General features: G+C 46.7%; 1 protein-coding gene across 2 annotated transcripts in view; it reads left to right on the top strand.

Annotated features, from left to right (window-relative positions):
- ZFYVE19 (zinc finger FYVE-type containing 19) overlaps positions 1 to 27,284 on the top strand; it is a 61,367-nt gene that overhangs the window by 15,818 nt on the left and 18,265 nt on the right. For both annotated transcript variants that reach the window (XM_069729896.1, XM_069729887.1), the window contains exon 7: positions 376 to 594. In XM_069729896.1, the coding sequence (XP_069585997.1) occupies positions 376 to 594 (219 nt within the window). The remainder of the gene's footprint in view (positions 1 to 375; positions 595 to 27,284) is intronic.

A 27,284-nucleotide genomic window follows, 5' to 3' on the forward strand; every position in this document is an offset into this window, starting at 1 on the left:
TGCTTCCTTCTTCAAGGCACTGTTGCAGTTCTCTCTAAATGTCCAATTCATGCTTCTTTAGAAGCTGCTTTTAACCGCTGCTTGGCAAAATTATTACACTGTATTCACAATGTCTTTGTGCAGAACTTTCTGTGTCGGAGCCTGTCTGCTCCCCACCCCTGTGAACAGACTGTTTGAAAATATTATACGTATCTTGCTGAGCAGTAGTTGAAAGCAGCATGAAGTCCATTACAAAAATGTATAATTTTGCTATATCCAGAGGATGTGTTTGGTTACTTCTGAAAAGTTTTACCATAACATTGTATTTGGTATCCCAAAAAAATCTTATATCTTTATAATATTAGAAATTCTATCTTTTTATAATATTTCTTCCAGGATCTCCTCCTCCCTCTGTTAATGACTTGAGTAAAACCAATCATGTGGATAACTGGATGAGCTTTAATACAAAATTATATGCTGCGCATCTGGAAAGGGAAAAAGACAAGATTTTGCGTGAAGCTGCAACAGAACTACAAGATGAGAATACAAGGCAAGAGAAAATGTTGGAGATAGCAAAGAGGCTGGCGGCGTTACAAGGCAGAGATCCAGATAAAGGTATCGGCATACACTTCCATAGATCCCGTTTGTCAGATACCTTGTTTCATTTAACAGGTATTGTCCATGCTGAGCAAAATTAGGTATTATTAAAAATATAAAATAACCATTACTCACGTATTCAGTCCCTCGCATCTCCAGTGGCGCTGATCCATTCACTACTATGGACTGACCGTGTACCTAGTCCCATCACTCTCATAGAAATGAATGGACTGTTGGTTACGCATGCACACTACCGCTCCAATCACATAACTGGCTTAGGGACCCTCTTTCTGCGGATCAGGCCACGACAGTTGTCGGACCTTCCATTGAACACTTATTTATCCTGTTAATTAGTAAAAACCGTTTAAATCAGATCTGTCACCAGATTTCACAACATAAGCTGCATACATCTAATATATAATTGCCTAGAATACTACTTCCTGCAATTTGTGCCAACTTCCGTGGCTTTGTCCGGAGCTAATGTCCGGAGCTAATGTCCGGAGCTAATGTCCGGAGATAAGTGACGTCAACAGTGTCCAGTGTCTGATTGGTTGCCGCCTGCTGCGAGCGACCAATCAGAAACGTGCCGTACTGTGACACACTCCGCCCGCCATTTTGGTGTGATTTTTGAATTTTTACCTCACAGCAAGTTTCTACTGCGTGGAGGCGGGCCCAGTGACGTTACTCTTCAAGCTCCTGCCGAATTTCGTCAAAAAAATGATAATACCATTTACCAAAACTATATATATTTAGTTGTGAAGTGGTTCAGTGACATTTTCACACCAATTTTGAACTTTTGTTTGGTGTTTTCTCCATATACTGCCTATTATTTTTGTTCTTTCTTACTATTATTTATTAATTGTATTATTCTTACATTTGAATAAATAAAGTATATATGGATTCTAGACTCCCGATTCTTTAGAATCGGGCTGCCATCTAGTTATTATATAAATCACTTAGACCGGATGAGGCTTGGATAGTAACTTTGTCATTCCTTGTCAGAATGGTTGAATAATCTTCATATTCAATTAAGAATTGTTTTAATCCACATTTAAAGAGGACTTGTCACCAGTCAAAGAATTGAGTTAAATACCTAGTAAAAATCCCTGAGCTCTCTTCTCCGATTTGTGATGCCTCGCATTATCGCAGAGATATTCACATATGTTGTTTTTGGAGTCCACCATGTGCAATCTATGGTTTGCAGACCGACTAGGCGTTTCTTCAGAGTCTTCTCTGGGGGCTTGTGCTTTCACCCCTCCCTCATAGATGCCTCGAATCACAGCTCGGCAGCTGATCTGCTGAGCTATGATTGGCATCATCTGGGAGGGAGGGATGAAAGCGCACAACCTCAGAGAAGACTCTGTAGAAAAGTTTGGTTGGTTTGCAAACAGAAATTTCACATACTACGCAACAGAAGAAACATATTAGTATCTGTGTAATAGAGTGACACATTTACAAAATTGAAAATGGTGTCCGAATCAAGGGAGCTCAAGAATCTAAGTGTATTAAGTCTACACCAGACCACACATTTCAAACCCCAGCTTGCACATGGTTACATTTGGGTCGCAACGCTTGGCGACCCCAATGCTCAGGCGAGACCTTTCAACTGTATCGGCATCTCGCCGAAAGCGGGAGATTTAGATATATATATATATATATTACATATTACAGTTAGGGCCAGAAATATTTGGACAGTGACACAATTTTCGCGAGTTGGGCTCTGCATGCCACCACATTGGATTTGAAATGAAACCTCTACAACAGAATTCATGTGCAGATTGTAACGTTTAATTTGAAGGGTTGAACAAAAATATCTGATAGAAAATGTAGGAACTGTACACATTTCTTTACAAACACTCCATTTTAGGAGGTCAAAAGTAATTGGACAAATTAATTTAACCCAAACAAAATATTTTTATTTTCAATATTTTGTTGCAAATCCTTTGGAGGCAATCACTGCCTTAAGTCTGGAACCCATGGACATCACCAAACGCTGGGTTTCCTCCTTCTTAATGCTTTGCCAGGCCTTTACAGCCGCAGCCTTCAGGTCTTGCTTGTTTGTGGGTCTTTCCGTCTTAAGTCTGGATTTGAGCAAGTGAAATGCATGCTCAATTGGGTTTAGATCTGGAGATTGACTTGGCCATTGCAGAATGTTCCACTTTTTGGCACTCATGAACTCCTGGGTAGCTTTGGCTGTATGCTTGGGGTCATTGTCCATCTGTACTATGAAGCGCCGTCCAATCAACTTTGCAGCATTTGGCTGAATCTGGGCTGAAAGTATATCCCGGTACACTTCAGAATTCATCCGGCTACTCTTGTCTTATGTCATCAATAAACACAAGTGACCCAGTGCCATTGAAAGCCATGCATGCCCATGCCATCACGTTGCCTCCACCATGTTTTACAGAGGATGTGGTGTAACATAGTAACATAGTAACATAGTTAGTAAGGCCGAAAAAAGACATTTGTCCATCCAGTTCAGCCTATATTCCATCATAATAAATACCCAGATCTACGTCCTTCTACAGAACCTAATAATTGTATGATACAATATTGTTCTGCTCCAGGAAGACATCCAGGCCTCTCTTGAACCCCTCGACTGAGTTCGCCATCACCACCTCCTCAGGCAAGCAATTCCAGATTCTCACTGCCCTAACAGTAAAGAATCCTCTTCTATGTTGGTGGAAAAACCTTCTCTCCTCCAGACGCAAAGAATGCCCCCTTGTGCCCGTCACCTTCCTTGGTATAAACAGATCCTCAGCGAGATATTTGTATTGTCCCCTTATATACTTATACATGGTTATTAGATCGCCCCTCAGTCGTCTTTTTTCTAGACTAAATAATCCTAATTTCGCTAATCTATCTGGGTATTGTAGTTCTCCCATCCCCTTTATTAATTTTGTTGCCCTCCTTTGTACTCTCTCTAGTTCCATTATATCCTTCCTGAGCACCGGTGCCCAAAACTGGACACCGTACTCCATGTGCGGTCTAACTAGGGATTTGTACAGAGGCAGTATAATGCTCTCATCATGTGTATCCAGACCTCTTTTAATGCACCCCATGATCCTGTTTGCCTTGGCAGCTGCTGCCTGGCACTGGCTGCTCCAGGTAAGTTTATCATTAACTAGGATCCCCAAGTCCTTCTCCCTGTCAGATTTACCCAGTGGTTTCCCATTCAGTGTGTAATGGTGACATTGATTCCTTCTTCCCATGTGTATAACCTTACATTTATCATTGTTAAACCTCATCTGCCACCTTTCAGCCCAAGTTTCCAACTTATCCAGATCCATCTGTAGCAGAATACTATCTTCTCTTGTATTAACTGCTTTACATAGTTTTGTATCATCTGCAAATATCGATATTTTACTGTGTAAACCTTCTACCAGATCATTAATGAATATGTTGAAGAGAACAGGTCCCAATACCGACCCCTGCGGTACCCCACTGGTCACAGCGACCCAGTTAGAGACTATACCATTTATAACCACCCTCTGCTTTCTATCACTAAGCCAGTTACTAACCCATTTACACACATTTTCCCCCAGACCAAGCATTCTCATTTTGTGTACCAACCTCTTGTGCGGCATGGTATCAAACGCTTTGGAAAAATCGAGATATACCACGTCCAATGACTCACCGTGGTCCAGCCTATAGCTTACCTCTTCATAAAAACTGATTAGATTGGTTTGACAGGAGCGATTTCTCATAAACCCATGCTGATATGGAGTTAAACAGTTATTCTCATTGAGATAATCCAGAATAACATCCCTCAGAAACCCTTCAAATATTTTACCAACAATAGAGGTTAGACTTACTGGCCTATAATTTCCAGGTTCACTTTTGGAGCCCTTTTTGAATATTGGCACCACATTTGCTATGCGCCAGTCCTGCGGAACAGACCCTGTCGCTATAGAGTCACTAAAAATAAGAAATAATGGTTTATCTATTACATTACTTAGTTCCCTTAGTACTCGTGGGTGTATGCCATCCGGACCCGGAGATTTATCTATTTTAATCTTATTTAGCCGGTTTCGCACCTCTTCTTGGGTTAGATTGGTGACCCTTAATATAGGGTTTTCATTGTTTCTTGGGATTTCACCTAGCATTTCATTTTCCACCGTGAATACCGTGGAGAAGAAGGTGTTTAATATGTTAGCTTTTTCCTCGTCATCTACAACCATTCTTTCCTCACTATTTTTTAAGGGGCCTACATTTTCAGTTTTTATTCTTTTACTATTGATATAGTTGAAGAACAGTTTGGGATTAGTTTTACTCTCCTTAGCAATGTGCTTCTCTGTTTCCTTTTTGGCAGCTTTAATTAGTTTTTTAGATAAAGTATTTTTCTCCCTATAGTTTTTTAGAGCTTCAATGGTGCCATCCTGCTTTAGTAGTGCAAATGCTTTCTTTTTACTGTTAATTGCCTGTCTTACTTCTTTGTTTAGCCACATTGGGTTTTTCCTATTTCTAGTCCTTTTATTCCCACAAGGTATAAACCGCTTACACTGCCTATTTAGGATGTTCTTAAACATTTCCCATTTATTATCTGTATTCTTATTTCTGAGGATATTGTCCCAGTCTACCAGATTAAGGGCATCTCTAAGCTGGTCAAACTTTGCCTTCCTAAAGTTCAATGTTTTTGTGACTCCCTGACAAGTCCCCCTAGTGAAAGACAGGTGAAACTGCACAATATTGTGGTCGCTATTTCCTAAATGCCCAACCACCTGCAGATTTGTTATTCTGTCAGGTCTATTAGATAGTATTAGGTCTAAAAGTGCTGCTCCTCTGGTTGGATTCTGCACCAATTGTGAAAGATAATTTTTCTTGGTTATTAACAGAAACCTGTTGCCTTTATGGGTTTCACAGGTTTCTGTTTCCCAGTTAATATCCGGGTAGTTAAAGTCCCCCATAACCAGGACCTCATTATGGGTTGCAGCTTCATCTATCTGCTTTAGAAGTAGACTTTCCATGGTTTCTGTTATATTTGGGGGTTTGTAACAGACCCCAATGAGAATTTTGTTACCATTTTTCCCTCCATGAATTTCAACCCATATGGACTCGACATCCTCATTCCCTTCGCTAATATCCTCCCTTAAAGTGGACTTTAGACAAGACTTTACATAGAGACAAACCCCTCCTCCTCTCCGATTTTTACGATCCTTTCTAAACAGACTGTAACCCTGTAAGTTAACTGCCCAGTCATAGCTTTCATCTAACCATGTCTCGGTTATTCCCACTATGTCAAAGTTACCTGTAGATATTTCTGCTTCTAGTTCTTCCATCTTGTTTGTCAGGCTTCTGGCGTTTGCGAGCATGCAGTTTAGAGGATTTTGTTTTGTTCCAATCTCCTCACTGTGGATTGTTTTAGAAATGTTCTTACCTCCCTTCTGAGTATGTTTTCCTGGGTCGTCTTTGTTCGAGTCTAATGTTTTTCTTCCCGTCCCCTCTTCTTCTAGTTTAACGCCCTCCTGATGAGTGTAGCGAGTCTTCTGGCGAATGTGTGTTTCCCAGGTTTGTTGAGGTGTAGTCCGTCTCTGGCGAGGAGTCCATCATACCAGTAATTCACACCGTGGTCCAGGAATCCAAATCCTTGTTGTCTGCACCATCGTCTTAGCCAGTTGTTTGCATCAAGGATCCTGTTCCATCTCCTGGAACATGTGCCTTGGATCATGTGCCGTTCCCTTTCTTCTCCAAACTTTTTTCTTCCCATCATTCTGGTACAGGTTGATCTTTGTCTCATCTGTCCATAGAATACTTTTCCAGAACTGAGCTGGCTTCTTGAGGTGTTTTTCTGCAAATTTAACTCTGGCCTGTCTATTTTTGGTATTGATGAATGGTTTGCATCTAGATGTGAACCCTTTGTATTTACTGTCATGGAGTCTTCTCTTTACTGTTGACTTAGAGACAGATACACCTACTTCACTGAGAGTGTTCTGGACTTCAGTTGATGTTGTGAACGGGTTCTTCTTCACCAAATTAAGTATGCGGCGATCATCCACCACTGTTGTCATCCGTGGACGCCCAGGCCTTTTTGAGTTCCCAAGCTCACCAGTCAATTCCTTTTTTCTCAGAATGTACCCAACTGTTGATTTTGCTACTCCAAGCATGTCTGCTATCTCTCTGATGGATTTTTTCTTTTTTTTTCAGCCTCAGGATGTTCTGCTTCACCTCAATTGAGAGTTCCTTTGACCGCATGTTGTCTGCTCACAGCAACAGCTTCCAAATGCAAAACCACACACCTGGAATCCACCCCTGACCTTTTAACTACTTCATTGATTACAGGTTAACGAGGGAGACGCCTTCAGAGTTAATTGCAGCCCTTAGAGTCCATTGTCCAATTACTTTTGGTCCCTTGAAAAAGAGGACGCTATGCATTACAGAGCTATGATTCCTAAACCCTTTCTCCGATTTGGATGTGGAAACTATCATATTGCAGCTGGGAGTGTGCACTTTCAGCCCATATTATATATATAATTGTATTTCTGAACATGTTTTTGTAAACAGCTAAAATAACAAAACTTGTGTCACTGTCCAAATATTTCTGGCCCTAACTGTATAAATATATAATAAATTATTTTTTTACTTTGTTCCAACTCAAGTTGGTCCTCTACTTCCACATCTTCCCGACCTGGCCGGGCACAACGTAGGGATAGAGGTCCCCAGACCTCTTACAAACCTTCCCCTTCTTGGAGAGGCAGGCCTAGGCAGTCAGGATCCAGGGGGTCCAGACCGGGCAGATCTACCACACAATGACTCCCTGTCGTATCCGGAGGACACCCTCAAAGTAGGCGGCCGCCTGCTTTCCTTTAGCGACGCGTGGCTCTCGGTCGTTCACGACGAATGGGTCCGCGACCTAGTGTCCTCCGGATACAAGATAAAATTCTCCTCTCTTCCACCAAATCATTTTTTCCTGTCTTCTCCTCCCAGGGCATCAGAGTTCTTCCAAGCCATAAGCTCTCTAAAGGAAGACGGGGTTATTATCCCGGTCACTCAAAGCGAAAAGTTTCAAGGTTTTTATTCAAACCTGTTCATTGTTCCAAAGAAGGACGGTACAGTACGGCCCATACTGGTACCAAAACCAGGCAACATACTAGATACCGAGGGAAGAATTAGAGCACTAAATAGTGCAAAGCAACCCCTCACCAAAAGAGAGAACCAACTCCATAAGAACCATGAAAATAACCCCCATACTGGACCGAAAAATGCTGAACAACTTCGTCAGGGTACGACAGTTCCGAATGGAATCGCTTTGTTCTGTCATCACCTCCATGGAAAAAGGCGAGTTCCTGGCGTCTATAGAAATCAAGGACGCGTACCTCCACATTCCAATTTTCCCTTCTCACCAGAGGTTCCTTCGCTTCGCAGTTCAGGAACAACACTTCCAATTCGTTGCTTTGCCCTTCGGCCTCACCACGCTCCCAGGGTATTCACCAAGGTCATGGCGGCTGCCGTGGCCATCCTTCACACCTGAGGCGTGGTGGTGCTACCGTATCTAGATGATATCCTCATCAAAGGCCCCTCTTTCCGCGCCTGCAAGGAGGCTGTGAACATCATAATAGATTCTCTTTCTCGCCTGGGTTGGAAGATAAACTTCAAAAAATCTTCCCCAGTACCAGCTCAGCGAATTTCCTTTCTAGGAATGGTACTGGACTCGTCTTAGGGGTTGGTGCTTCTTCCCCCGAAAAGATCTCAGCCTTACAGCGGGAAGCTCAGAAGCTCTCTCAACCTCGCACTCATTCTCTGCGTTTCAGTATGGGAGTCCTCGGCAGGATGGTAGCAGCCATGGAGGCGGTTCCATTTGCCCAATTACACCTCCGTCCCTTACAGCATGCCATCCTGGCTGTTTGGGACAAGAACCCGTTCTCCCTTGACCGTCGGTTCTTCCATCCCAAGCAAGTCAGACAGTCTAACAGGTGGTGGCCACGCCGGGCGTGGTACACGGATCTAGTTCAACTAGTCGCCAATGTTCCCTGGCGATTACCGAATCGGGCAGACCTGCTTTCACAGGGCCCCTTTTACCACCAGAACTCCGAGGCCCTGTGTTTGACGGCTTGGCTGTTGAGTCCTGGGTTCTAACCAGGCAGGTTTCTCTCCAGAAGTCATCTCTTGGAAAACATTCTTTTCCTGGTGCAACGACCGGGGACGTTCTCCTCTTGAATTTTCCAATCCTTCCATCCTCGAATTTTTACAAACGGGTTTGGACTTAGGTCTCGCCCTTAGTTCTCTCAAGGGGCAGATTTCAGCCCTGTTTCTTCTGTTCCAACGCAGGATTGCCAAAAGATTACACGTGAAGACGTTCATTCGGGGAGTCTCCCATAGGGTGCCGCCCTATAAGATGCCGTTGGAACCATGGGACCTTAATCTGGTCCTCGGAGTCTTGCAAGAAGCTCCTTTCGAACCTCTACAGGAGGTTTCCCTGTCCTTTCTTTCATGGAAGGTTGCCTTCCTGGTTGCGGTCACATCCATTAGACGAGTCTCAGAGTTGGCGGCTCTGTCTTGTCAAGTTCCGTTCCTGAATTTTCATCAGGATAAGGTGGTTTTGAGAACATCCCCGTCCTTTTTGACAAAAGTTGTCTCATCCTTTCATCTCAATCAGGAGATTGTCTTACTGCCACTCTGTCCGGCACCAGTACATCGCATCGAGAAGGCCCTCCACACACTGGAATTGGTGAGAGCTCTCGAGATACGTCTCGCAGACGGTGTCTTTCCACAGGTCAGATGCCCTGTTTGTGCTCCCGGAAGGGCCAAGGAAGGGGTTTCCCACTTCCAAGGTGACAATAGCCAAATGGATTTGTTCAGCTATTCAGGAGTCCTACCGAGTCAGAGGTCATTCTGTCTCAGCAGGGATTAAGGCTCATTCTACTCGGTCAGTGGGTGCGTCTTGGGCCATCTGGCACCCAGCTTCGGCAGCACAAGTTTGCAGAGCTGCGACCTGGTCCAGTCTGCATACGTTTACAAAACATTACCATATTCATTCTCAGGCCTCGGCAGATGCGACCGTCGGTAGACAAATTTTGCAGGCGGCTGTGCCGCATCTGTAACCTGTGGGTACAAGGAGCAATTACAGTTGATTGTTCCCCACCCAGGAACTGCTTTAAGATGTCCCATGGTCCTGTGTTCCCCAATGAGGCATAGGAGAAAAAGGGATTTTTGTGTACTCGCCGTAAAATCCTTTTCTCTGAGCCAATCATTGGGGGACACAGCACCCACCCTATTAGCCTAACGGCTTTGGTTTGGTTTTGACATAGTTCATCCTGGTTAAATGTTAAGCTCCCACTGCTTTGTTACCGAACTGGTTCACTTGGAGCCAGCAGGAGGGTGTATACTGCAGGGAAGGAGCTATCTTTCTCCTTTGCCTCATTGGGGGACACAGACTGTGGATGTTTTGCTGCTTGCCACTAGGAGGACACTAAGTGATACAAAGAAAGTTAGCTCCTCCCCTGCAGTATACACCCTCCTGCTGGCTCTCAGCTAACCAGTTCTTGCTTAGTGTCTGTAGGAGGCACTTGGGTCTGTTTTCAGACCCCAACATTTTTTATTTTCTACAACGGGAGGAGAAAAAGGAGGAAAAAAACTCTTCTATTCTAGAAAAAACACCACAGAAAAACAGGCAAAGGTGCTTACCTGTCTAGGCCTCAAATCAAATGAACTCTCATGGTGCAGTGGGCCAAGTAAAGATGGTGACTACACAGGTGTGATAATACCAAATAAGACAGCCAGCCTACAATCAGGGAATGGCTGCTTGGCACACCAGTGCAAATAAATAATCTGCAGCAGTGTTCACACAGAGTATGCACAACAACTGGATCCTAGCCTATTAGTAACGCCATGTGGCGGGCCCACTGCACCATGAGAGTGCATTTGATTTGAGGCCTAGACAGGTAGGCACCTTTGCCTGTTTTTCTGTGGTATTTTTTTTTTTTTTCTGTAATTTTTTAATTAACGGAGTGAAGGGGGCGACGGATTCCTTTCTAGGGTCCACTCTCCCCCGAACCATTAACAGGCGAGTATACCTCCCCGTACCTTTCCTGCGACGACTGGGGCACGCCTAATCTACGCTAGGGCAACGGTTCCTATACGATCCCGATTTCCCCCCCCCCCCTGTAAGATGGCGAGCACATAGAGTATACCTCTTATGTGCATCTCCCGGGCTCCTCCGCAATTAAGCCCTCACCTGTTGGCGTCATGTAGTCCCCACAGTAGCCGTAAGTCCCCTGCGGCAGGCACATATGAAGATGGACAGAGACTTTCCATCCCCCAGCAAAGGGAGGATCGATTGAGCTTATTCCCTCGCAATAGAGGCTGCATCTCTGCTCGGTGGTGGTGAGTAGTTTCTTTCCTCGCGCTGCCTGCGTGGGAAGGTGCGGTCCTGGTCCCTGGGGAGAGGTGCCGCTGGCTGGACGCCAGCGGCAATCATTCGGTGCCACGTCGTGGCCTGCCGACGCGCTGCACTGGCAGGCTCCATAAATTTAGTCCCCGGCTTTTTCAGCCAGACTAGGCTGCAGTTGAAATCCCCGCCAACCGCCGGAGCCCCGCCCAGCTCACTTCAGGGGCGACGGTTCCTTCACGGTCCCGATCTCCCCACACCAGCAGCAGGCGACCACATGGAGTGTCGCCTCCATGTATTTTCTCCTTGGGCCAGGCCTAATGCCGGACAACTGGCCCTGTCCACCCGGGGGCTGAACTCCGTGGATGTACAGAGGCCCCTCTCTATATGGCGTCCAAGCAGCCCCCACTGTCACACCACTGTGAAAGTGGATGGCACAAGGAGGCGGACGGTTCCTCTCCACCTCCCTAACAAAGGGATGATGGATTGAGGTTTAGCTCTTTATCCCTGCACCGTCCACACTGCAATACCCGACATCCGCGGCGGCTCCATGCCGGGACGCCCACCGATGGTGAGTGGATCCTGCCAGCGATGGGCTTCTGCAGCAGGATATTCACAGGCATTCTCAGGCTTCCCTGTGGCCCACCTCCCTGAGGTAACGCTCCGGCCGGCTACAAAAATTTAGCCCCCGGCTTCGGCCGATGTGTAGGCCGCACCCCGGAAGCGCACTATGGCGCTCTAAGGTGGCTCTGCCGGTTTTCCTTGCGCTTTTCGCCTGGCATGGAAACACTCAATTTTCTCGGCCACTGCAACGCCCCTCACTTCTACGCTGGCGCCGGCTGTAGAAATTTAGGCCCTGGCTTGGGCCTATTCATGGAAGTCTCGAGGCTCCGCCCACATCGTGCCTGTGGCTCCGCCCCCAAACTGGCGCTTCTTACTCTGCAAGATTTTATCTAAAGGCGCATGACCAGTATTCCCTGGTCTTAAAAGCACATGACCAATCTGAAGCCGGTCATAAATGAGGAGCACTCCGCTGCTGATCCCAGTTTATCCCAGTGTAACTAGTTCCCTCAGTGGACTTCGTCACTGCCGCAACCCATGGTTTTTCTGACCAAGAAATTGAATCCCTCCGTGATCCCTCCGTGGCTCGGAGTGCTCACAGGACCGATATACATGGTCCCTCTCCTACATGGGATCCGTCGGCTAGCAGGGGCCGCGAGTATTCAAGAAACGTACAGGCATTGACAAAACGGAAGTTTTCATTTCATGATCTCTCTCCAAGGATTTGCTGACAACAAGACTCTGAACATGGATCGGATATTGCCTTGGACCTGGACTTGCCAGTGCTTCAGTAAAGGATGAACTTGCCTATTTATATCATCATCCAATCTCTGTACATTGACGAGGACTCTGGCCCTGCTCTAGACTACACACTGTCCCTCATAAGGAGACTAAACTCCCTCGTAGAGCATTTGCCATCCAGTCCGGATATGCGATTCACTAGACAGAAGCCTCTACGTGGGATGCCATGCCTGGTCTTATTTTTAAGGGTGACGGGCCCTTTAAAGGGCACCGATCTCCCCACACCATCAACAGATGGGCACACGTCTGTTGCCTCCAGGTATCCTCTTCTGCATCCAGGCCTAACGCCAGACAACCTGTCCTGTCCACCCGGAGACCTGAACTCTGTGGATGTACAGAGGCACCCTTTTCGGGTGTCTGAGCACCCCCCTCTGCATCACCACTATTTAAAAGAAGATGCAAGAAGGCGGATGATCCCTCTCCACTTTCCTGTTAAGAGGATGGTGGATCGAGGGTTCCTAATTTTTAACTCTGCACCGTCAAAAGAGAGCGGCGATGGCAAGAGACTATGACCTGCTGGATGCAGCCGCGCATTCTGCCACTTGGCAGATTAACCGGGTACAATCTCCTGTGGTTTATCTACCAGTATCCCTGCCTGATGTGTCATCAATTGAAAATGCCACGGTCTGTCAGATAGTATAATCTGGTTCGTTCCGTTTTGCGGCTTCGGGTCCAGCCCTCTACCCTCCCTAGCCGCCGCATGGATTGCTAGAGCAATGGTCTCCTGACTGGAAACCTTAACTACTTTGATTCACACCAGTAACCCTTTCCTGAAGACAGTACAGCTGGTCAATCAAATCTTTTGAGCGGGAGACTAACAAAGGATCGTACGTTCCTACAACCCCGACCAGCAGTGGAATGGTTGTCCAGGACAGTCTAGATCTAAGGGATCTTGGTTCCAAAAAGGGGAACGAGAAGTAGGACCAATCCTGGACCTCAAACTTCTAACAACCTTTCACAAGGTTCTTCTTCGAATGGAGTTCCTCTGTTCAGCCATTACTTCAACAGAAAAAGGTGCAGTTTCTGGCATCCATCGACATTCGGGATGCTTACCCTCTTCAAAAATTCCTTTGCCTTTTCCATTGGCGAGCAGCATTTTCAAGTTACGACCTTGTCTTTGGCCTTGCTACCGCACCCAGAGTGTTCGCAAGGATCATGGTGGCTGTCATGTTCCTCTTGCACCCTAGAGGCATGGTCATCCTGCCCTGTTTGGCCGACTGTCTAGCCACCCGTCCAGGATTACGCTAAGTAGTCTATATCACTTTCGATACCCTCTCACCTGGGCTGGTGGCTAGACTTAGACAACTTCTCATTTCTAGCCCAGCAGATATCCTTTTTGAGGATGATCCGGTACTCTTCCTGAAGGATGGTAATTCTCCATGCAGACAAGGTCATGGTCCTTCAACAGGGAGCTCATGCACTTCATCACTCATCCCCTCATTTTATTCGATTTGCTGGGAGGGTTCTGAGGAAAAATGGTGACGACAATGGAAGCAATTTCCTTTGCTCCGCTCGTTTTCAGCAAGTCAAACAGACTTTCAGACGATAGTCTCTGAGCTCCTTCTTCATCCAGGGCTTTTCTCCTGGTTCAGTGGTTACTAGTAACTACCAGTGCCAGTCCTCTTCTCCCGATCATTGCTCTGGAGATCTGAACGGTAGTCCTACAGTAGGTCAACTGCCTTCTGGCGGGTCAACCCATCTGAATTCAATTGGACAATGCCATGGCTGGGCCATACGTCAATCGTCTAGCAGGTACCCACGTTCAGGCGCCATGGCCGAGGTACCTCACACTCTCTGATGGGCCGAGATCTATCACTCGGTGATCTCGGCAGTACATATCCCAGGAGTATAACTCTGGGCGGCGAACATATTCAGCCCCAGGGTTTCGCCTCAAGTGAGTGGGAACTTCACCCGGAAGTCTTCCATCAGACCTGCCTTCACTGGAGCTCTCCAGTTGTAGTTCAGATGGCGTCCAGACTGATCGCCTGCGTACTCGAGTTCGTGGTTCGGCCTCGAGATCCAATAGCCATCGCACTGCATGCTCTGGTTCTTCCGTGGTACCAGTTTCCATAACTCCCCTTCCACTACTTCCGAAAGCTTTTTCAGAAGCAGAAAGGGCCCCAGTGATCCTAGGAAATCCGCACTGACCACATCAGTTTTTATTAAATTCTTTGCTTGCAACTGCAAGTAGGGACTTTCGCGCAGGAAGTTTTCACACGTAGTTCTTCCCTATCGCATACCGTTAGATCATTGGGACCTTTAATGATGCTAGGAGTATTACAGTAGACTCCTTTTTTGATCCGGACAGACCTTACTATTAGGGAAGGTCGCCCCTTTTTTCTCTGCGATATCCTCATCCTGACGAGTCTTTGGTGCTAACTGGTCCTTTCAGACTTTTTTCCCTTATTTCCTTCAAGGCAAGGTTGTTCTCAGGCCGTCCCTTGTTACCAAGGTGGTATTGTATTACCACTGTTATGAGGGCATAGTTCTTCCCTCATCTTTTTCGGCACCAGTCCACAAAATGGAATGAGTTCCCCATATTCCGGACGAAATGAGTGCTCGGAGTAGGTACGTCTCGAGGACGGCGTCTGTTATGATCTGGTAATTCAGTACCACAATGGACATAGAAGTCAGAGCACATACAGTGACCTGACAATAACCCAAAAACATAGAACGAGCTCTGAGACGTGGGAACTCTGCTGACCGCAATCCCTAATCCTCTCCAGCCACACTAGAGGCAGCCGTGGATTGCGCCTAACGCTCCCTATGCAACTCGGCACAGCCTGAGAAACTAGCCTGAAGATAGAAAATAAGCCTACCTTGCCTCAGAGAAATACCCCAAAGGAAAAGGCAGCCCCCACATATAATGACTGTGAGTTAAGATGAAAAGACAAACGTAGAGATGAAATAGATTTAGCAAAGTGAGGCCCGACTTTCTGAACAGAGCGAGGATAGGAAAGGTAACTTTGCGGTCAACACAAAACCCTACAAAAACCACGCAAAGGGGGCAAAAAGACCCTCCGTACCGAACTAACGGCACGGAGGTACACCCTCTGCGTCCCAGAGCTTCCAGCGAGCAAGAAAAAACAAATAAGCAAGCTGGACAGAAAAAAAACAGCAAACAAAATAGCAAAAGCGGAACTTGGCTATGCAGAGCAGCAGGCCACAGGAACGATCCAGGAGGAAACAGGTCCAATACTAGAACATTGACTGGAGGCCAGGATCAAAGCACTAGGTGGAGTTAAATAGAGCAGCACCCAACGACTTCACCACATCACCTGAGGAAGGAAACTCAGAAGCCGCAGTACCACTCTCCTCCACCAACGGAAGCTCACAGAGAGAATCAGCCGAAGTACCACTTGTGAGCACAGGAGGGAGCTCTGCCACAAAATTCACAACAGGCGTCCTTCCGAAGGTTGGACACTGTATCTTGGGCTTCCTGACAATAAGAGGAAGGGTTTAGCCGTCTTCATCGGCCATTTATGTATTCCTTTCACCATCCAGGAATCCTTCCGTGTTAGATGTCAGCCTATCGTGGGTTCTAGGCACCAGGCATCGACAAGACGCGCCTGCAAGCTTGTGGATTCATCCAGTCCGCATGCATTCTTGAAGCACTATAATTCTCACACTTCCACAGATGGGAGTTTGGGCAGGCGGACTCTGCAGGCCGCGGTGGCGCACTTGTAAGTAGCGGTTACACAGGGCCTGATCTGATGTTGTCCCCACCCAGGGACTGCTTTGGTACGTCCCACGATCTGTGTCCCCCAATGAGGCGAAGGAGAAAGAGGGATTTTTGGGTACTCACCGAAAAATCCTTTTCTCCGAGCCAATCATTGGGGGACACAGCTCCCACCCTGGTATTAGCTTATGCTTGTTTTTATAATCTGATATGCTATACTCTCATATATAATATGACATGCTGTAAGCTCATATGTTGTTACTGATCTCCTTCTGCTTTTACACCGAACTGGTTAGCTGAGAGCCAGCAGGAGGGTGTATACTACAGGGGAGGAGCTAACTTTCTTTGTATCACTTGGTGTCCTCCTAGTGGCAAGCAGCATAACACCCACAGTCTGTGTCCCCCAATGATTGGCTCGGAGAAAAGCATTTTACGGTGAGTACACAAAAATCCCTGTTTTAGGAATCCCCCTTGAACAGTGCCTTGTTCTGGAGGAAGAATACTTTTTCGTAGCTTTCCACTCTAGTAAATGTATCCACCATTGTTTCTTTCATCTCCGTTGCCGGTTACTATATCAGAGGAAGTGGATCTCTAATTACGGTGACCGCTTGTTTGCAGAGGACGGAAAGGAACTCTCAAGTTTCATGGAGGTTCTCAAGTTCTTCAGTGTGTAGAAGACATTGCCAATACTTCTATGGAAGGATGGATCAGAACGATGAGATGTCCCCAAGTTCAATTAACAAAGCGCTATTTTATATACACAGTTCCTTTCGATATTGACCATCAGATGTCTGCAGACACTATATGGGACCCAGCAGACCGGTGTCTTTACATGCTCACAGCCTTAAAGGGTACTTGTCACCAAGTCAAAAATCGTTTTTTCTTACTTCTTACTCAACCTTACTGTTTCAGAGATATGGAACTTTTTTGTTTTTGCTAATTTTTATGGTCTTTACAAGGGGGCGTTACTTACAGGGGAGGGGGGTGTTTAGGCTGTTTGCATATTTACCCCATGAGCCATGGCTACTTGAAAAGACCATAAAAAGACCCATATCTCTGGAACACTATGGTGGATTTTGAAAAAGACTTAATACTCAGGGGAGCAGCGACATTAAAATGAGTCAAAACCGTCCACTTTTGTCCTAGTGAACGGTCCTCTTTAAAGGGGTAGTTCAATTCCAACTAATAAATTATAGTATATTGCAAAGTGACACCATTTTCAAATATACTTTCAAATGCTGTTTCTCGGTCTCCCATGACAGCACTACGGAGAGGGGGGATCCGCCCTTCAGGGACAGGAAACCTACAGATAAAAGGGCGGTACCTCTCCCTCGCATCAGTTGGTTTCCTGTCCCTGAACAGGGAACCTCTTTCCGGTGGTACCTGTTATGAAGACCGATGGACCGGGACCGGGCGGTCGAGTTCCGGCAGCGAGGAGGCTCCTGCCACGGCTTGTCCGGCTCCCGAAGCCGCCACCGCTGGAGCCGAGGGGTTTTTCAGGGTGAGCGGAGGGAGAACGCCGCCGATTCTGAAGAGAGGAAGGGGCGCTTGATCACCCGGAGCTCCTGTGCCGATAAGCGCACGCTCCGGGTGTACTAAGATGGCCGCCGCTCCGGAAATGCGGCAGGACTTCCGGGTCATCACCGCGCGCATGCGCGGTAGCTTCTCTTCTCCCTGGACGTGACGCAGGACCGGAAGTGCGGGGGAACGCCGAGCGAGGCAGCAGAGGTGGCGCCAAATACAAATAGGGAGATGGTGCACACACAGTTGTCGCACCATCTCCCTGTAAATCATGGAGGACAGCGATCCACAGGAGCTTCAGCCGAGGCAGCAGCACCATAAGAAGACGGACCCTAAGAGCGCCAGGAGTAGGTCCAGCAGCCGCTCTACACAGCGCAGCAGGTCTGCTGCGAAGACTAAATCACCTCCTCGGGAACCTTCTATTCCGGACCCAGGGCCCCCTCCAGAACCGGTACCTGCCTGCACGTCCGAATGGTGAGTGATCTTCGTGAATGTATATATTATAATAGGGCTCCCTCTTCTCCCTTAATAGGGAAAGAAGAAGTTGGAGAAAAGGAAAAACAAATCCTGCCCCATCTGTGACAAAGCTTTACCAGTAGCCTGGGACAAAAAGCTTTGTAAATCATGCATCCAGCACGTGCTATGTGAGGAGACTCCCGACTTTGCATCCGAGTTAAAAAATATTATTAGATCTGAGGTTCAGAATGCTGTATCTTCCTCCAAAAAAGGGAAAGATAAAGTAAAGGAATCAGTACAATCTCACTCTGTCCGATCCTCGTCTGAAGACGCAGATTCGGACGATTCTGACTCCTCCCTATCCTCCTCCGAGGAAGATTCAGGCCGACATTGTTTTCCACTCGAGGAAGTGGATGCCTTAGTGAGAGCCGTTAGGGCTACCATGGGGGTGGAGGAGCCTAAATCTGACAAAACGGCCCAAGACGTAATGTTTGGTGGCTTGGGACAAAAAAAACGGAAAACCTTTCCTCTAAATCCCAATGTCCAATCCCTAATTAAAAAAGAATGGGAGAAACCAGATAGGAGAAACTCTTCAGTGCCCTCGCTTAAAAGGAAGTATCCCTTCGAAGATGACGCATCCACTTCCTGGGATAAGGCGCCAAAGTTGGATGTAGCTGTGGCAAAAGCCTCAAAAAAATTTGCGCTCCCGTTCGAGGACATGGGTACCCTCAGGGACCCCTTAGATAAGAAAGCAGACACATTCCTTAAAGGGGCATGGGAATCGGCTGGCGGTAGCTTGAGGCCTTCTGTTGCGGCTACCTGCACCTCCAGATCTCTGATGGTGTGGGTTGATCAATTAGAAAGTCAAATTAGAGACTGGCTACCCAGGAATAAATTACTGGATTCTATCCCTGCAATTAGAGCAGCAGCAGCATTCCTGGCGGACTCCTCAGCAGACTCCGTACGGTTAACATCTAAGGCCGCTGCTCTCTCCAACGCAGCCAGAAGAACATTATGGCTCAAAAGCTGGCCTGGAGATCTCCAGACAAAGCTAAAACGATGTTCTATTCCATGCGAAGGAAATTTTCTGTTTGGAGAAACCCTGGATGACATCCTCCAAAAAGCAGGAGACAAAAAGAAGGGGTTTCCAAATTTGGGCCCAGCCCCATTCAGGCAGTCCTTTCGGAATCGGAGATTTTTCTGCCGCAGACCCCCCAGGGAGCAGAATAAATGGGAAGAAGGCAGGAGAAGGGATAGAGGTTACCTCTTTGGCAATACCTCTCACGACAAAAAACCCTCCAAATTACATTGTGCCTACGGTGGGGGGAAGACTCACATCATTCCTTCCCGCCTGGAAGAAAATATCCAACAACACCTGGATTCTAAACATAATACAGTACGGTCTAAAAATAGATTTTATTTCTTTTCCTCCCCGAAAGTATATAGAAACGAAAATAAGATCCTCGGTGGCAGAACAAGCAGCTTTAGAGAGAGAAATTATTTCCCTACTGCAAAAATCCGTAATTCAAGAAATCCCCCCTCAGGAAGTAGGAGAAGGGTTTTTCTCCCCTCTTTTTTTAGTTCCAAAACCCGATGGGTCCTTTCGGACCATTATAAATCTAAAAAACCTGAACAAATACGTAAAAAATTACAAATTCAAAATGGAAACAATAAAGTCCACCATAAAAATCCTGTTTCCAAATTGCTATATGGTCGTGATAGACCTAACCGATGCATATTATCATGTGCCCATCCACAATCAATCTCAAAAATTCCTAAGGTTGGCAGTTTCCATAAAAGGACAATTAAGATTTTTCCAGTACAGAGCTCTTCCGTTCGGGATCTCTATAGCTCCCCGAATATTCACAAAAGTAATAGCAGAAATGATGGCCCACATAAGGGAACAAAATATATTAATAGTCCCTTACCTAGACGACTTTCTCATTGTAAGCAACTCGGCCCAAAGTTGCAAAGAACAGAGGGACCGGGTAATGACTATTTTGACGGACTTGGGGTGGCTCATAAACTTAAAAAAATCAAAGTTGGAACCCTGTCAAGTACAGGAGTTCCTAGGTCTGACATTAGACTCCCGAGTCCAAGAATGTCGGCTTCCAAACCCCAAAAAAGACAGCATATTAGCTATGATAACGCAAACTTTTCACAATCCTTCCATGACTCTAAGGAGAGCAATGTCGCTACTAGGCTCTCTGTCCTCATGCCTACCAGCGATACCCTTCGCACAGTTCCACACAAGAGAACTTCAGTGGCACGTACTCGAATGGCAGTCAATACTAAAGGACAACTTGGAAGGTCAAATCACCCTGAATTCTTCAGTTATTCATTCCCTTCGTTGGTGGGGGGAAACCCAAAACTTATCAAAGGGAGTTCCTTGGGTGACACAAATATCCCGGGTGATAACAACCGATGCGAGTCCCACAGGGTGGGGGGCTCACATGGGGGACAGAGTTGCTCAGGGAACCTGGTCAGTCCAGGAACTATCAGCATCCTCAAACCAAAAAGAACTTTGGGCAGTACTTCAAGCTCTTCTTTCTTTTCTGACCTATATTCGGGGACATCATGTCCGAATCTTTTCGGACAACAAAGTGACTGTAGCGTATATAAACCACCAGGGAGGAACAAGGTCTCGGGCACTCATGAGTTCTTCAGCCAAAATTTTCAACCTAGCGGAAGAAAATCTACTATCCCTCTCTGCGCTACACATTCAGGGTTCAAACAACGAGAGAGCAGATTACCTGAGTCGGTCTCAGTTAAAACAAGGCGAATGGTCTCTAAACCAATCCATCTACGATCAGATCACAAAAATGTGGGGAGCACCGACAATAGATCTATTCGCCAATCACAAAAACAAAAAAGTGAACAAATTCTGCTCACTGAACCCGGTAGGGAATCCACAGGCTCTAGATGCCTTTATGATTCCGTGGACCCAAAAATTAACGTATGCCTTTCCTCCAACTATTCTGATCCCGGCAGTCATTCGGAAAGTCAGAGAGGACAAAACAAAAATGATCCTCATAGCCCCGTTCTGGCCAAAAAGGACGTGGTTCTCCTGGCTGAGGATGCTTTCGGTCTCGGACCCATGGGTCCTGCCGAATATACCAGACCTTCTACATCAAGGGCCGATCTTCCACCCACAGGAATCGAACTTACATTTGACAGCCTGGTTTTTGAACGGGGACTATTAAAAGAAAGGGGTTTCTCAGATAACTTAGTCACCACGTTGTTAAAAAGTAGAAAACCCATCACTACTAGAATATATGGGAAAACATGGAAAAAATTTCTGTCCGTCTCCAAAGTAAAAGTCCAAGATGGGCCCTCAATTCCTAAAATATTGGAGTTCCTACAAAAAGGTCTGGAACAGGGGTTGTCGGTTAGTACTCTTAAAGTAGAAATAGCAGCTCTAGGAGCACTCTACAACCATAATATTGCGGCCAACCCATGGATAATTAGATTTGTTAAGGCGGTGACAAGATCAAAGCCATTAGTCGCTCAGAAAGTGCCCTCATGGGACTTAAATTTAGTCCTTTCGGCGTTAACGGGTCCTCCATTCGAACCCATAGAGACGATTCCCATAAAAACTCTATCACTTAAGACCATTCTTTTGGTAGCGTTAACATCCGCACGCAGAATAAGTGACATTCAAGCTTTATCCTCTAATCCACCCTTCACTAAAATATTAGATGATAGAGTCACTCTTAGACCTGACCCGGCCTATTTGCCAAAAGTGGCATCAAAATTCCATAGGTCACAAGAAGTCTCCCTGCCATCCTTTTGTCCAAACCCAAAAAATGAGAACGAGCAGAACTTCCATAATCTAGACATCAGAAAATGCCTAATCCAATATTTAGATTCCACCAGAGAGTATAGGAAGGAAGGCTCTCTGTTTGTCTGTTTCCAGGGTCCCAGAAAAGGATTTCGGGCATCCAAGGGTACTTTGGCGAGGTGGATAAAGGAGGCGATAGTCTTGGCATATTCATCCTCGGGGAATGAGATCCCAGATGGTATAAGAGCGCATTCCACAAGAGCAGTAGCTACCTCATGGGCTGAGAGGTCAGAGGTATCAATAGAGCAAATCTGTAAAGCGGCCACCTGGTCATCACCATCGACCTTTTTTAGACACTATAGATTAAATCTAGCCTCTGTATCTGACTTAACCTTCGGACGAAGGGTTCTCGAGGCGGTGGTCCCTCCCTAAGCTTAGTCTCTGCAATTCTCTCCGTAGTGCTGTCATGGGAGACCGAGAAAGTCGTAGTTACTCACCGATAACGGTGTTTCTCGGAGCCCATGACAGCACTCGCTTATTCCCTCCCATCACGTGTGCGGTGAGCACCTTTAATTACATATAATTTATATAGTGTATATAGTATGAGTATAGGCACGGGGTTCCTCTTTTAAGAAATGTTGTAATATGATTTTTTCTCTGTTGTAAACTAACCTGGAGGTCCTCCGATGCTCTGTAAACCAACTGATGCGAGGGAGAGGTACCGCCCTTTTATCTGTAGGTTTCCTGTCCCTGAAGGGCGGATCCCCTCTCTCCGTAGTGCTGTCATGGGCTCCGAGAAACACCGTTATCGGTAAGTAACTACGACTTTTCTCGTCATGTGATGGGTATATGGCGCTGGACTAATTACAGTTATCACAGCAATCAACTACAGATCTGGGAAACTGCATTATTAACAGGGTATTCCCATCTCCAAGATCCTATCCCAATATGTAGGCGGTGTAATAATAATATTAGCAAATACCTCCAATTAGAAATGTAGTATAGTTCTTCTAATTTGCTATGTCTCTTTCCTCATGTGCAGACATTGCTGGATCTTGGGTATCCAAGGTTACGACCAATAGCAACTAGCTAACTGTCACTTTATCATTGGACGTAGCCAGCATCGAACTGGAGTAGTTTGGGCCCACCAGAGAAAATCATTCTTGGAGCCACCATGCTTAAGGGTTACTAGCTGCAGAATCTCCCCATATCTTCCATCTTGTCAACCTCATAATCAGGGAATTTTTTCCAACTATATATCTGTCACCTGACAATCCAGCAAAACGCTCATTTGTTGGGTGCAATGATTTTTATGCTTGATTTTAAAAACATCCTCATTGGCAGCAGATAATTTTGTGTAAACAAGACAAATGCTGCCGAGAACAATTGTATTTTATAAGCACCGAAAGATTGTATTAATTAGACACATGCCACATACACACGCTAGACACAGGACACCTCCACATCAGTCGCGCGCTAGACACAGGACACATGCTAAACACAGGTTTAGAGCTGCACGGACCCCTGGATGTTTGGGTCCGGCCGAACAGTTAAACAAAAAAAACCAAAAAGTTTGGGTTCAAGTACCAGAACAGTACCCGGTCCCCATTCACTTGAACAGATGGCTCAAATATCTAGTGTTTCCCATGCTGTCATGTGCATGACAGAGCGGCAAACACTGCTTCTGTTCGGTGGTAAAATCATTACCACCGGTCACACAGCCGCAATTTCGACGCTGTCTAATGACAGCGTGAGCCCGCAGCAGTGATCATAGGTATAAAGCTTACCTCCAGTAACTGGTGTCGGCTAATAGGATTACTGCTCCCGTCGGCCTATGCCTACTGCTGCTAATAACCGCAAGAGCAGGAGCGGCTGATGGGAGTATTCATCAGGCTATGCTCTAAATAAACAGAAAAAAAAGCGTGGTTTCCTGTATTTTTGATAACCAGCCAGGCAAAATTGACAGCTGGGGGCTGCAACCCTCAGTTGTCAGCGTTAGCAAGGCTGGTTATCAGAATAGAGGGGTCCGTCCCAACACTGTGTTTATTTATTATTTAGTTATTTTTATTATTTAAATAATGGTAAAAAAAACATGAGGTCCCCCATTTTTTTTTTTTTTTAAACCAATCAGTATTTATTGAACATTTTTCACAATAAACAACATATCAGAATGAAAAGGGAAGGTGGGGGGGAGGGGAGAGGGGAGAAGGGGGAAAATCCAATGCATACCGTATTAAGGACCACAATGTAATCAATACAGAATACATAAATACAGTGTCATATAGAGGATAGAAGAAATAAACAGAAAACCAAAAAACCAGAGCATAATTGTAGGAGCAAACAGTTTAAATAAGGGAAAGGGCAGACTGAGATACAAATGGCGAGGACGTCCAAGGGTCCCAGGGGGGCAGGGAGATCGATGAGGGAGATGCCCAGGACAGCGAGTTGACCACTCAGAGCAAGGGGCAAACGGATCAGATCCTCAAAGTCTCCACCTCACGCCAGAAGACCCGGACCTGCGGACACGACCACCAGACATGAGGAGGACCCAAGGGCGCCACATCCCTTCCAGCAGCGCGGAGAGGTAGCCGGGAAGACCCTCGCCAATCGGGCGGGGGTGAGGTACCAGTGGAGCTGAATTTTTTTCACCTGCTCCAAGTGGCCCAAACAAGACGAGAACCTAGAAGGGTGTACCATAGCAAATTGCCAATCCTCCAGGGAAGCCTCAAAGCCCAACGCTGACTCCCAGGAAGACATAAAAGGAAGTTTGTCAGTAGAACCAAATGAAATGAGGGCTTTATAAATTATGGAAATGCCATGTGGCACAATGGTGGATGGTCTGAAGAATCTATGGGCCGGGTCCTCTGTCAGAGGCGGTGGTGCACCGAATGACCGCCACGATCTGAGGAAGCTGCGAATCTGCAGGTATTGAAAGAAGTCAGACCCAGTGAGGGAAAATCTCCCTGCAAGGTCCTCAAACGACAAGAGACCGTCCGAGCCGAAAAGGTCTGCCACCCGGTGCACCCCACGCCTCGTCCAGGAGGCAAGAGAAATATGGGCAATGGCACACTCCACAGCCTGCAAAGAAACATAGTCAAACATGAATGTTAGGAGAGAAGTGCTAAGGAGCGCCCATAGTTTAGAGGCGTTCCTAATAGAACGGAGACAGGGGCCCACAGGAGGAACTTGAAGTAGTTGGAGCTCCAAAAGCAATCTAAGCGAGTTTTGGGGAGCAAAATGGGATTCAATCAGAAACCAGGGCAAACATGAGTTCCCCTCCCACCATATTTTAAGGGGCTCAAGGATCGCCGCCCTGTAATACGCCTGGACCGCAGGCGCTCCCAACCCCCCCGCAGAGTACGGAAGGGACATAATCCGACGCCTGATCCTATGGGGCTTCTTATTCCAGATAAATCGGTCTATCAAAGATTGAAAAGCCGAAATAAACTTCGAGGAGATAAAGAGGGGAAGGCACCGAAAGAGGTACATTATTTTGGGGAGGAATAGCATTTTCGCCGTTTGTATGCGGGCCATCCACGAGAGGGACGCGCTTGATATTTGCTCCATGCCCCTCCTGACCTCCGAAAGAGTTTCTTCGCAATTTACTCGGACTATGTTATCTAGCCTAGTAATCTTGATGCCCAGATATGTAAAGCCCAAGGGAGCCCAAATAAAAGCATATTGAGATTGAATTTGAATCTGAAGGGGGGGGGGGAGGAAGAGGGGGAAAATTGTGGATTTGGTGAGATTAAGTTTATAATATGAAACCGCCGAAAACTCAGATAGGATGGTGGTGATTGCAGTCAATGAAGTTAAGGGAGAGGTGCAGGTCAGGACCACGTCGTCGGCATAAAGACCAATTTTATGTTCAGTTCCCCCCACCGCAATTCCCCTTATGTCCGCGCACTGCCTGACCATGGCGGCCAAGGGCTCCATGACCAGAGCAAAGATGATAGGGGAGAGGGGGCAGCCTTGACGAGTACCGTTCCTAATAGGAAACGTTCGAGACCCGAATCCCGCCGATCGAACCGACGCGCATGGGTTGGAATACAATGCCATAACCGCTTTGCTAATCTGCCCGGTAAGCCCAAATTTCTCCAATGTGAGCTCGATATAGCCCCAGTGCACTCTGTCAAACGCCTTCTCGGCATCGAGCGACAGGAATACACTGGGGAGACTCCCCCTCTCCACCACATCCAAGAGATCTATCAGTCGTCTGGTACCATCCCTAGTCTGTCTGCCAGGAACAAACCCAACTTGGTCGGGGTGAATGAGATCAGGAAGGACTGAGAACAATCTATTAGCCCAGACTTTTGCGTAGATCTTAACGTCGCAGTTTAAGAGTGCTATCGGGCGGAAGTTCCCCGGAGATGTTGTGGGTTTCCCTTGTTTGGGGAGAGTCGCAATGGCAGCCTCCAACCCCTCAGCCCTAATACTGCCAACCGCCAGCCAATTATTAAAAAGACGCAACAGAAAGGGGGCAAGGACAGGAAAAAACTGAGCATAGTAGGAGAAGAGAAAGCCATCCGGCCCCGGGGAGGAACCCTTATTGGCCTCTCTGACAATCTGCGAGAGTTCAGACTCGACAATGGGGGAATTTAGGAAGGAGAGCTGCTCCTGAGTGACCGAGGGAAGATTAGCCCTCTCCAAGAACGCCAAAATTGACTCCCGCGAAGGTTGGGGAATCCCCAGGTCAGACCCGAGGTCATAAAGCGAGGAATAATAAGAGGCAAACTCCTCCGCAATCTGAATCGGGTTGCGAACCTGGGAGCCGTCAGACCGGAGCAAGAATGGGATCTTGGATTGGGCCTCTCTCTTCCTAACACGTCTAGCCAGAACAGCACCCGCTCGATCCCCCATTGTGTAGAATTTGGCTCTGGTTTTCCTCAGGGCCTTCTCAGCCTTATGGAGGAGGAGATTACGAACATGTATGCGGGCTTTAGAAAGGTCAGAGAGAAGCGCTGGAGTAGGAGAAAGTTTATGAGCAGATTCCAGGCGAGATAATTCGTCTAAGGCTACCTGAAGTGCCGCATTGTATTTCCTCTTAGCCTTTGCCGCTAACTTGATGAAGTGACCCCTAATCACCGCCTTGTGGGCGAACCAGAGGGTATCGTCACCAATGTCAGGAGGCCTCCTCTATACATTGGGAATTGGATTGGTCAGCCAGGAGGTAGGCATTAAGGCGCCAACGCGCAGGGGGTCTGATGGCCAAGGGGTCCTTCAGGGTAAGGGACACCGGGGCATGATCTGACCAGGTGATACTGCCAATATCTGCTGCGATGCAGTGAGGGAGAGCCACGTCATTCACCAGCACAAAATCAATCCTGCTATAAGAACCGTGTCTGGGAGACAAAAATGTGTAGTCTCTCTCACCGCAGTGCAGGTACCGCCAGACATCATGCAAGTGGAAAGAGTCAGCTAGAGGCCCGATTTCACATCTAGACAGTGAAGAGGCAGAGCAGTCAAGGACTTTGGACATTGGGGCATTGAAGTCACCAGCTATCAGCTTGTGCCCATGTTGAATATCATTAAGAGTTTTGAATACACCCTCCAAAAACTTAAGTTGGCCTACATTAGGGGCATAT

This window comes from Ranitomeya imitator, chromosome 1 (assembly GCF_032444005.1).
Source record: "Ranitomeya imitator isolate aRanImi1 chromosome 1, aRanImi1.pri, whole genome shotgun sequence".
Taxonomy (NCBI): domain Eukaryota; kingdom Metazoa; phylum Chordata; class Amphibia; order Anura; family Dendrobatidae; genus Ranitomeya; species Ranitomeya imitator.